Genomic DNA, 12,073 nt, shown 5'->3' on the forward strand with positions numbered 1-12,073 from the left:
GAGTGTGAGAAAGGAGCCCCAGCGTGAAGGAGGAACCTGGAGAGCTCAGAATCACTGTGACGGCCATGAACACTGGTTGAGTGGCAGGGAGGGTGCAAGCCAAGCATGGAGCCCCACTGGCTAGCCTGTGCTCCAGGCCCAGCCTCCAAGGGGCTCCCAGCCTCCAAGGGGCTCCCAGCCTCGCAGGGGTTTCTAGGACTCCCAAGGCATAAAGTTCTGAGCAGCCGGTTAGAAACTGAGTGCTGCAGAGGCTCCCGGTGTTGCCTGCCCAGCTGCTGGCTCTACGGGGCAGCGCCACACCCAGTCCGTTCAGGCGCCCTCCACGCCTCTGGCTGGCAGAGTCCCCGAAACATAGAGGCCAGGCAGGGGTGGGCGTTGAGCATTTGCCAATATGGTCATTTGCATTCTTTGTGCATCTTCAAAGGGTAAGAGAAAAGCTGAAACCACATCTAGGTTTGGGAATTTGGAATCCCTAATGTCGAAAGGGCAGTAAGCTTCATTAGTGTCACCTTGACACTCACCAAGGAGATAAAAATGTTCATCAGGACTGAGAAATAAGATTTAACGTCATCGTATTTATTAGGTTCTGAAACAATACACATTCACATCCTTTTGAATACAGTACATTTGGCACAATAATGTTTACAATGAAAGAACACTAATGAATGGCAAGAGATCAAAATTACATCCATAAAGGGAAAAAATGTACAAATAAAGCATCACAATACAAAAAAAAAAATCCCTAAAATTGAATACATTTTATATTTAGCCAGAATTATTTTGCACATAATTTAAAAAGAGGTAATTTTTTAGCCTTCTTTTTTTTTTTTTTTTTTTTCTAAAGCAAGAACGCATTGTTTTTTCACCTTTGGAGGAAAAAAAAAATGTCTCCACTTCACAAAGTCCATTATGAGAGAACACAGGAGAACAGCTATCCTTCATATATTTTTTTGGGCATTTTTTTGCACTCCCGTCCCCCTTTTTTTCTTAAAAAAAAAAAAAAAAAAAAAAGAGTGAGTGAGCGAGCTGGAAAGATTCGAAAGAACTGGCAGAAATGAAACAGTGTGTCTGCTTCCAAACTCTTGTGAAAGCTAAAATGAAACAATGACTACTCACCGAACACACAAGCCTTATTCTATAGACTACATGGGATTTGAATCTGCCTGTGTGAGAACTTGATGAGCTCCAGCCCCAAACAGGAGGAATCCCAGCCAGCCCAGCTTTGGGGGCTGGAAGGGGGCATCTCTGGTCCAGGCAACCCGCTGAGTGACTGCCTGGGGCTGCCTGGTGGAATGTATTATTATTTGACTTCCCAACAAAAACGCTAGCTGTCCTTTAGGAAGGCCCAACCCCTGCTGACATGGGAATACCTTGGACAAGGCCAGGTGGCATTACAGTTAGAGTTTGCTCGGTGTTTCAAAGTCCATCGGGGTGAAGGAAGCAGAGGAGAAAACAGAGAGCAGTGGTGATGCATGAGTAAGATGGGCAGTATTGTCATGTCTTCCTAAAAAAATGAGATGATGCCGCCATGAAGATGCTTCTGTGCTTGTCCTCAACTCCAGAAGACAGTCTCTCCCCAGTATGTCAAGTTACCAAAGATCAGTTAATCTACTGTTCTTCATCTCTTCACTGGTATGCCAAACACACAAATTGATACAGCATAGTATTTGAAATGATCATAAGAACAGTTAATAATTACACCTGAGTTTTTAAAAAATCAGAACAAAAGAGAACTGAATGGCATCACTAGTAACCAAGGCTACGTGACTAGCCAGATACAAATATGGACACCAGCTAATGGGCTCCAGCTAGTTACTGTCCAAACTTTGAAACCACCATCCAGAACATTCCTTTCTCTTTCCCATCTCTATCAGGGCATAACAGAGCGCAGGAGAACTATACGTGAGTTTACATCTTTTAAAATAAACCAAAATGCAATAAACAATACAAAGAACACCCCTCCCCGCCCCCCGAGGAAAAAAAGAGAAAGAAGGAAACACACCTTATCTCTCGGTAACTTGAACCAATACACTCAGAGAGTATTGCACCTGGACATTATTATAATTATTCTTTCATAGACTAAAGTTTTATAATATGCCTGAACATGCAGCAGTTGATACCTCTAAATTCAATGAATTAATTCCACAGGCCTTGCAGCAAACACTATATACAAAAATCTCAAATGTACAAAAGGCAAAAAGCTTCATTAGTGCCACTTTGCCACTCACAAGTATATATATTTAGGGGCAGCTGGGAACTCCACGTGCAACAGTTGGAATGGATTCCATTCCCTGCTAAATCAGTTCAGTAAAATAGATAATCAAACGACCTCCAGGAAACATGTACACAAAGCCACAGAGAACCCTTGGAAATCAAAGAATGTAACACTGTTAGCATATCTACAGGAGGTAATGTCACGTCCATTAAATAGCGTCCACATGAGTTGCCATTGCATGTCACACAGAAACAAAACTCCGAGCGCATCTTGCCACCCTGTCAGTTTTCAAATAAGTCGCTCTTCAATCTCCTGACACCCTCTGCATGACCCATGTTTAACCTCATTCTGCTTGTTCCAAAAGCAGGTATTTCATATTTAACTTTACACGTTTAACGTTTAAAAACCACAACACAGTAGTACTACCGTTTGGTAGAAGTGCGCGAAAATTGCACACTGCTGCAGAAAATAAATAGAGTTGATGCTGGGGACTTAGGACGAAACCGCAAAGAGAATTTGGGAGGCGAGTTTTGCTAGAACCCCAGGGCCTTGGCCACCTCTGCGGTGGCCTTGGAGTTCAGGCAGAACTTGAATAAGTAAGAGCACTACCAGTTTCCTTTTCTCTCAATTCACAGAGCCCCACGTGCCACGAAAGCATTAAGAGCATAAACCTTGGACGAGGATGTATTAGCCCTTTAATATCTACCTGTATTAACACTGGAATTTATATCTTTTGGCCAATTAGAAAGCAAATTTGATAATCTATTCTTCAAATGTTAACAGAGTTCAAAATCAAATTTCTTTTTCTACGGAGAGCGATTTCTTCCACAAGATGCATGCTTACACAGCTTTGGCATGCCCCAAAGCTAAAACCAAAGCAAGTGAGAATTAGCCATTCCAGAGCAAACCAACACAGGGAACCAACCCGGGCATCTCCCAGCCTCTCTCCTTCCCGGGCATGCCTTGAGGGCGCCCACCTTTGGGCTGAAGAAGCACCAGTCTCTTCTTCTGGATAGAATGGCAGAGGGTGGCAAGCGGGGGAACTGGAGGGATGAGAAGCAAGAGTTGCCAGCACTCTGCGTCCACGAGCAGAGCCAGAGTCTCGTTAGCTTTTTTTTTTTTTTTTTTTTTTCCTTTTCTTTTCAGTAAAAGACCTGAAGTCGCTTCCCTGCCAGAAGCCCCCGTGGAGTGAAGCCAGGCTTGCCAACAGACCAGACTCGGCACTGGGTCCAGTGAACTGCTGACGCCACGCGATTCTGCATTACTGGTGAGACAAGAACCAAGAGTGCCTTCTGGTCACCAGGTGGGAAGAGGGCGGAGCTGGCCTGGGGCGAGGGAATGTAATAAATAGAGGGTGGACAAGGGACTGGGGCTCCGGGGAGGAGAAGTAGTTCAAGACCGTCCGACGGAAAAATAGGAATCTTCCCGGCGCCCCTGCTTGCAGCGTCAACGAACTCCACCTGGAGCGGCTTCTCAGGGCATCAGGTCTTCACCAAAGTAGGAGAAGCCTCTGAATTCCTCCTGGTTGATCTGCTTCACAATCGCTTCGTCCACGAGCGTGAGTACCGGCTCTTCCCGGGTAAAGTCTTGGTCAAAATTATTGACGTCTCTTTTGGTTTTCTGTGGGAAGATAAGAGAAAGCACTGACTCCAGGCTGACCTTCCTCCCCGGGGCCCCCCGCAGGGAGTGGGCATCGCGCTGACCAGCCTCTCGCCAAAGCAGACCTCTAGCTACTGACAGCGGACATCGAGCTGTTCCAATGAGGTAACGATGAATGGCCCCAGGACCGGGAGGTGATGGAGGACTTGGAGAGGAAGAATGAGTCCAGGTGAGAAGGAAGACGGGGTGAGAGGTATGATGGAAAAGCAGGGAAGTGGGATTCCCATAGACTGTGGGGGGAGGTGGAGCGTGTGTGTGCATGTCTGTGGGTGTGTGTGTTCCGGACGCTCCCCCTTCCAGCATCTGCCCTAACCCTCTGGCTCCACTGAGACGCCCCTTCCTGTGATCCAGGAAATGAACTTGAATCTCCCTCCCACAAGGTCTCCAGTGGTCTTTCTTCCATAAAAGGTAAACCCCCCATTACCTTGCCATGTCTGCTCCAGATGTCATCTTCTCTATAAGTAGGAGGATGCATGGGATGGGGGGTGGGTGGGACCATCTTCTGGGAAGCCTGCCTTGATCCTCACCTGCTATTTTGTGTTCCCACATTATTTCTATTATTATACTCAAGACACTGACTTGCAGTGAATTGTTAATGCTTTTGTCCTGACCATGAGCTCCTTAAAGGCAGAAGCCTCGTCTGACTCAGCCTTGGGTCCCCAGCAGTCCCCTGCACTAAGCATCTACTGCATGAGTGAATACATCAGCAAGCCCACCACTGACTTCCCAGCTCAGAAAGACCCATACCCAGCTCAAAATTGAGCTTATGGTCTGTGGAGGGTGGAGGGCAGCAATCGAACAAATCCTGGGCTTTGGAGAAAATCAGGAAGTACGAATAACGCTCTCTGCCTTTGGGGGTTCACTGCTGAATCGGGAATCAGTATTCCCGTCTAGAACACACTGCAATCCTTAGAAAAACTTTCATGGCGTAGTCGGGGCCCGGCTGAGACTTGAAGGATGAGTTACAGTCATGTTGGTAGAGATGGGAGGAAGGCACCTTGGCAGAGAGGAAGATGGTTAAGAAGACGGGAGCAAAGTTCTGCAGAGCGTGGTTTGGGAAGTGCTGCTTTACAGCTTACAGCATCTTCACGTTTATTTGCTCACTGATCCTTGGAACAGGCAGGTGTTATTATCCTGATTTTACAGATGTGGAAACCATGGCTCACAGAGGTTTGGTGACTTGCCCAGAGTCACCCAATGAGTTCAGAGCAGAGCCAGACTCAAATCCAGCTCTCAGCATGATGCCTCCTGTGGTGTAGAACGTCTGGAAAGCTGGGTACTGGAGACGTGGGAAGACATGGCAAGAGTCAAATTCAAACAGGAGACACTTAGGTCAAACCACTAGGCTGAAGCAAAGTCAGAATGACTTGCTGGTAAGCCAGCATGGTGGGAGAGGTCTGTGGGCTGGGGAGAGAGTGGTGACATGGTGAGGTGAGCTTGGCAGGGGAGTCTGTTTTCAAATTTCCCCAGATTGAGATCTGAATCAGATGGACAGCACAGAGCGGAGATGAGCTAATCTTTCCCATCTTTCAGCACCCATCAGTCCTGCTTGGCGTCTTCTCTCTGGCCTTGAGCTGCATAGTTCAGTAGGTCTCAGAGACCTTGGAGGGGAGACAAAAGGGGGACACAGAAAAGCCCAAGGGATGGAAACAGGACTTGCCGCAGCAGGATGTGTGTGTCGCCCCTTGAGACGGGAAAACTGAGGAGTGGCTTAGTCTTTTCTACAGGAGGGCTGGCTCCAGGCAAGAGGATGACACGTTCTCCATCTCCAGTGTGTACAGAGCACGAGGAAAAGGGGGGCCCTCATGGAGAGGGACTCCAGAGGAGAACCACAGAGCCCATCCCCAAGTGATGCATGAGGGACACGGGAGGGCAGGTGCCTGGGGAAAGGGTGTGGAGACGCCTCTTCTGAAGATCCCTATGGAAGAAGGGATGGGTTCACTTTGATTGAAGAGGGGTTATAGAGTATGGGCCCGTGGTGCTGGGGGAGCGGCAGGAAGGGGAACAGGTGACAGCAAGACTTTAAGACTTGGGAAGCACGGAGTATCATCCCAGAAGGCGACCAAGGGGCATCCTCAGTGGGGGCAGGAGGAGAGCGGGACCAGGGGTGGGAGTTGGTGAAGAAGATTGGCAAGGAATAGGGCAGGAGGGAAACTCAACTGGTAACACCACCAATGGTGGGCTATGCCCAGGTACTTTCAGGGGCAGGACCACCTCCTTCCTGGCTCCCTCTCAGTGGTCACTAAAGGGGGAGGGGAGCCCGCGTATAGAGAACCTCAGGAAATCTGTCAACACTCTGGCATCGGCTCCCCTGTTTAACTACTTGTGCTTCACCTTTCAATCATTTGTGGCCATTAGTCATGGACACTGGTTTCCTTTCCTGAGGTTAAATGAGCATAGTGACGGAGCGAGATTCCACAGGATGTCTGAATGTCCCAACTTGCTGACTGCTTACCAGGGAATCGGGCTCAGTCAATACAGCTAGGGACGTCATTCCCAGGGGGCCTCTAGCTCCATGGCGGGCTGGCTTGGGTAGCAATCTAGCTCGGCTCTGGGCTTTCCCTTGGTCCCAGAATCATCTGTGGCACTGGAGCGAGTGTGCCATTCTTCAAGAACTCTACAGAAGAACACACTTGGCTCGTGCACCCCTTACGCAACCCAGCCCCTTGGAGACAGCTTAGGTGCGTGTCAGTCACTCATTGCCAATTCAAATAACTAACAATTCCTGACTATTAATTAACCTTAGAGGCTTAGGGAGTTTTCCAAAGCAAGTATTTCTGAGAAACCCCATCCCCTGTTAATACCATGCAGGCAGCACAGCATCCTCGAATTTAGAGAGGACTGGGGATTTTATCCTATACTCACTGGTTTTACGCTTTGGAAAGCTGCTGTCTCCCTTACAGAGTTGGCACGAGACTCCACTCCAAGGTTCTGATGGGCAAACTCCTAGAGACACTCCCTGTTTAGCTGGATCTTTAGTCACCCCATGTGCCTCTCCTAATATCTAAATGCCTGACTCTCAGCCCCCACCGCACAGCCTGAGAGGTGACACTGGGACAGCGGAACAGCCTTCTAACTCTTCGCACCTTATCTCCTCCATTAAGTCCTTCCCACATCCTCTGATCCACACAGAAGGAAGGCTGCATGCAGGAGGAGAAAGAGTACTGGCTGACCTCCCACCCTGGTACTGTCCCCCTTCCTGGTTAGATGACACTGTGAAGGTAACCTCTTTGAGCCTTGGTCTTTTCATCTGTAAAATGGGGGTGGTCACAGGTGCCCTACAGATTGCCTTGAGGACTAAATGAGATGCCAGATGTGAGGCGCCTCCATGCAGACCCCAACACACAATGGGCACCCAATAAATGTGAGATCCTACCCTGCCTCCAAGTCTTAGCACCGTGTGCCGTGGGCATGCCTCACTCTCTTTCTTGGCTGTGTTCCCCAGCACAGCCCATGTGATCTGCCCACGGGTGCCATGAGCTTCGTGAGGGCAGGGCCTCAGCTCACAGTTCTCTGGATGCTTTCAAATCCTGAACGAGTGCTGAGCCAGGGCCTGCCTGAACATCCTGTGCTTCCTCCAGCCACTGAGATTCTTCCAACGGTGGCTTACTGCTCTCGGAAAAAGCCCCGGTTTCTTACCCACTTCTAATGCCCTCTGGGATCTCGTCCCTGTCCACTTGCCCAGCTGCATCTCCTGGGCGCGGGGGAACCATGAAGTCCTCTGGACTCACTGGCTTGCTCCTGCCACCGAGTCTTTGTTCGGCTAGTCCTCGGCCCGGAGCAGCCTCTCCCCTCCTTGCCTTCTGCCCCATGTCTTCATCACCGAGCTGACTCTGCTCACCTTTCCCATCTTGGCTCAGATGCCCTGCTCTCAGGAGGCCTTCTCTGTCCCTCCAGGCCTCTTACGGGGGTCCTACCACCTCTCCTAACTCTCATCACGGCACTTACCGCCCTGGGTGTCCGCCTCCTTTTGCAACTAACCTGTGCGCTCCTGGGGGCAGGGACTGGGTTGAACTCGCCAGTCCATCCCCGGGATGGTGTACTGCCTGGCACATAGAGAGTGCTCAAGAAATATCAGAGGAAAAAAATAAGCGAATGCACGTCTCTTGCTGCTGCTTTATCTAGAGCCACGGAAGTGATCTGGGTTCAGAACCTGTGGCACTCTTGTGCCAGAGGGTGTTTTTGTTTGGAGAAGGTTGAGGTCTGACTCACAAAGAGCCTGGAGCAGGGCATCCCAGTCCATGGCTGCCCTACAATGCCCTGAGAGACAGGCAGGCTTAGGTCTGGTTAATGGGGTTTCCTCTCCCTGCAGTGGTCAGCCTGGGCCACTAGGGTTCCTTGACTGCTGGTCTGAGAAAGAAAGAGGATGAACCAGGGTTTGGGCAAATTCTACCACGACAGATGGGCTAAGAGAAGTTTACGGACTTGGTGGGTATTTGCAGTTGATGTCAGGGGAAAAGAACATTCCTCTTCCCTTTGGCTTCACTGAGAAGTAAGGTCTTGGATTTGAGAGGTCTGGGGCTGACCCTGGGGGGAGGGCACACTTCTGGCATCTGCAGCGGGGAACTGAGGTAGAACTATGTAAACAGGGTTACAGGTCACTCCAGATGCCTCTGAGAAACTGCATTTGAGAGGCAAAGGTAGGGGACCTGCCTTTTAAATCGCCCTGAGGCCACTGAGGGCTGGAGGCTAAGCCGACTGTGGCAGTGTCTGGACCCCAGTGCGGACATGGGCAGGCTGCCTGAATGCTCGCTTCCTGTCTGGCTGGCGCAATTCTTTCATAGCCCTCACTGAACTGAAGTCATAAATACAAGCTTTCAGAGGAGCCAGCGATTTCTGCTTCTGTCTTCATATGATTACGAGATCAACAGACGACTTTGTTCTAAAGCACCGAGAAAACGCCCTGGTCTTACAGGCCGGGGCACGGGGCTGTAGTCACCGTGCTGGTCCCAGACCACCTCTTCATCTGTGCCTGGCGTGACAGCAAGGGTACAGGCAGTAGAGTGACCACAAGCCAGGGTCCCTGGACCCATGTGTGTGACCATAACTTTCTGGGGAGACATGCTGTCTCCACGTGGTCTCCAAAAATCCAGCTTTCAGGTTCCACCTCCCTCTTGAGTCTCCCTGACTCCAGCCTCCCTCCATCTCACCCTCCCCTGCAGTCCCCCACGGCACTTCCGGGAACATGCATTTGCTCCCTCCTTGTCACGTTTTTATGTGTGTCCCATTTTCCTCTCGTATCCCTCAAGGTACCTACTGCAAAGCAGGGCACACGGCAATCCCTTAATATTCATTTGCTCAAAATCCTTTTATTCGTGCAACCGTCAAACTCAAGATTCCTCTTAGCTCTGAAATGTCAATATTCTTATCTAAGCTCTTTCTTCTTTTAAATAGCTTCAAAGAAAAAGGGAGAACGTAAATAACTAGAATGCTTGCTTAACATCAATTAACTGGATCTTTACATATACACATATATTCATTATACCCATATATTGACAAAGTACATGTGCATATGCTTATACACACATGCTCACCCATGAAGTTAAATGAAATGAGAAACGTATAACTGCATAGTGTTTTGCCTGACAAAAACGAGGGTTGGAAGAGAAATTCAAGTCAACTATCATTTGCCTAGAAATTTCTCTCAACATATTCTTCTATCCCTTTCCCCCCTTTTTAATTTTGTTAACCAAGAATTGATCATACTTTTGGATTTTCCTTATAGAAAACAGAGCGAGACACATAGAGGGTTTGTCTAGGCTGCCAGTGGAAGCTTTCACAGCACCTATCTTGCCACGGCGGCGCCCTACCATTTTTTAATCCACTTCCTTCTTAGAATGTGGTGGCCAGAACTGACGGCTCGATTCCTGACTCCGTGGTCTGAGCAATGCCAAGGGAAGTGGCATGACCCTCTACTTGGTGGAAACTCTCAAATTAAATCAATGTCTAAGACGGTGTCAATGTTTTATCATTTCTAAGGTAACTGTGATAAAACAGTGACGCTCTCACAATTTTAGCAATCCAATTTAACCTTGTTATGTGCTGAACTGTGTCTCCCCCAAAAGCTATGTCGAAATCCTAACCACCAGCACCTCAGCCTTATTTGGAAATAAGGTCTTTGCAGATGTAAGGTCACCAGGGTGGGGCCTATCCCGTATGACTGGTGACCTTATAAGAAGGGGAAATTTGGACACAGAGGCAGACACGCACAGGGGGAGGACCGGATGAAGAGACACAGGGAGAACCCACATGAAAAGCAGAGTGATGCTACCACAAGCCAAGGAACATCTGGTGCCACCAGAAGCTGAAAGAGGCAAGGAAGGATTCCTCCCCTGCAGGTTTCAGCGGGAGCGTGGCTCTGCAGGGGCCCTGATCAAAGACTTTCGCATCCAGAACTGTGAGACAATACATCTCTGTTGTTGTAGGCCACCCGGCGTGTGGAACTTTACGGTAGTCCTAGGAAACTAATACAAACCCCCATCTTCTGAAATGGATTTTTTGCATCCAGATGTAACCTCTGACGCTTAACCTTGATTTCTTCTTATGGTGGTACTTATTTCTAGGTTGTTAAGATTACCATAAATAATGATTCTGTAATTTACCTCTCTGAATCGCAGTTTATTTACCAAGAAAGTGGGGATAATAAATCTACCTAGCTTGCCGAGGATTGCATGACAGCACATAAGTAAACCTCATGTAAACTCTAAAGTACTATAGGAATGCCATTTTAATTCTGTCATCCATCTTTTCTGCCATATCCTTCAGATTTTTGTCATCCTAAAATTTGATTGGCATGCCTCCCATCTCTTTAACAAGATGCACATAAAAATACTGTATAAGGGAAGCTCAGGCTCAGAGCCCTCTGACCTGCCCTCTGCAAAGAGCTCTCTCACAAAGCTGACCTACCCAGTCACACCAGCACACTGCGGGGGTATGCGTGTTAAATCCACTGTGAATCAACCAGCCATGGTCACTTTCTCCATCTTGTTCAGGAGGATGCTATCCGAGACTTTCAATTGTTTTGCTGGAATAAAGATACACAATGCCTGCAGCATTTCTCTCATCTATTAGTCTAGAGGTGACGTTAATTGGCTCCAAGCAATTACCGTTTTCCCCTAAGTGTCCACAAACTATCTTCTCATAAAACCTTCTAGAAACTTGCTTTAATCACATCCATCTCAGAGTATCCCAAACCTCATTTTCCCTCTTTCTGAATACTGGGAGACTGTTTGCCCATGTCCCATCATTTGGTACCACTGCTCTATTCCATCAAATCCAAATAACCAAATAGTGGGCATGGCTGATTCTTCACTAACCTGAGAGATACCTCACCTGGGCCTGGCACAGTGGCTTTCAAACTCGCCCGTACAACAGAACCACCATGGAACTTTAAATGACAGTGGTGCTACACGCACCCCAGAGACTCAGTGTAACTGCTCCAGGATCTGGCCTGGGTGAGTTATAGCTCCCAGGTGACTTCATTAGATATAATTCATTAACTCACTTCTCTTGGGTTTCAGTTCCCCCAAGAGTGGTTTTTGCCCTAATCTTTGTACTCTGAAGATATTTCTCTTTGGGGGAAAAGTTAGAGGCAAAATAACAGCCTTGCTCTTTGTCATTGTTTTCAGTCAGTGGTTCTCCATCCTGCCTGTGCATCAGAAACAAACGTGCATCTATATGGACACCCGGGCCTCAACACACACCTCGTGAACTGGAATGTCCAGGGGTGGGGCCCAGACCTCTGTATTTTTTTTTATAGCTCTGTGAGTGATTCTGATGTGCAGCCTTGTTGAGTCCCTCTGTGTAAAGGAGCAGTGGATCTCTCTCTTCCTTCTTTTTCTTAGCAGTTTCAAAGGGACTTTTTGTAGTCTGAAAGCCTATTTAGGGGCTAATTGTTCTGGATTCAGCTTCCCCTCAAGGTCACACAATATATTGGTATTCCTTCTGAATTTCATGCCATTCCTTAGTTATTTTATATCGGTCTTTATAAAATCAGGATACCCAAGAGCTCACAGGCAAACCACACTGCTTTCTTTAGATGTCGCCCTCTGAGAGGCAGCGTAGCCTAGTGGTTTAGCATGCACGCTGAACTTTGTGGCCTTGGGCAAATCATGAATTCTCTCTTGTGCCTCAGTTTCCTCATCTGTAAAATGGGGATATTAGTAGTCATCCCCATATATTTGTTATAAGGATTAAGTG

At 48.1% G+C, this 12,073-nt stretch overlaps 1 protein-coding gene across 1 annotated transcript in view; it reads right to left on the minus strand.

The window, feature by feature from the left end:
- Window positions 1-1,000: 1,000 nt before the first annotated feature.
- Window positions 1,001-12,073, minus strand: part of PRKCE (protein kinase C epsilon) — a 169,511-nt gene continuing 158,438 nt past the window's right edge. Inside the window, exon 10 of the mRNA XM_028496538.1 lies at window positions 1,001-3,835. Coding sequence (XP_028352339.1) covers window positions 3,689-3,835 — 147 coding nt within the window. The 3' untranslated portion in view covers window positions 1,001-3,688. The remainder of the gene's footprint in view (window positions 3,836-12,073) is intronic.

Source organism: Physeter macrocephalus, chromosome 12 (genome assembly GCF_002837175.3).
Source record: "Physeter macrocephalus isolate SW-GA chromosome 12, ASM283717v5, whole genome shotgun sequence".
In the NCBI taxonomy this organism is placed as follows: Eukaryota; Metazoa; Chordata; class Mammalia; order Artiodactyla; family Physeteridae; genus Physeter; species Physeter macrocephalus.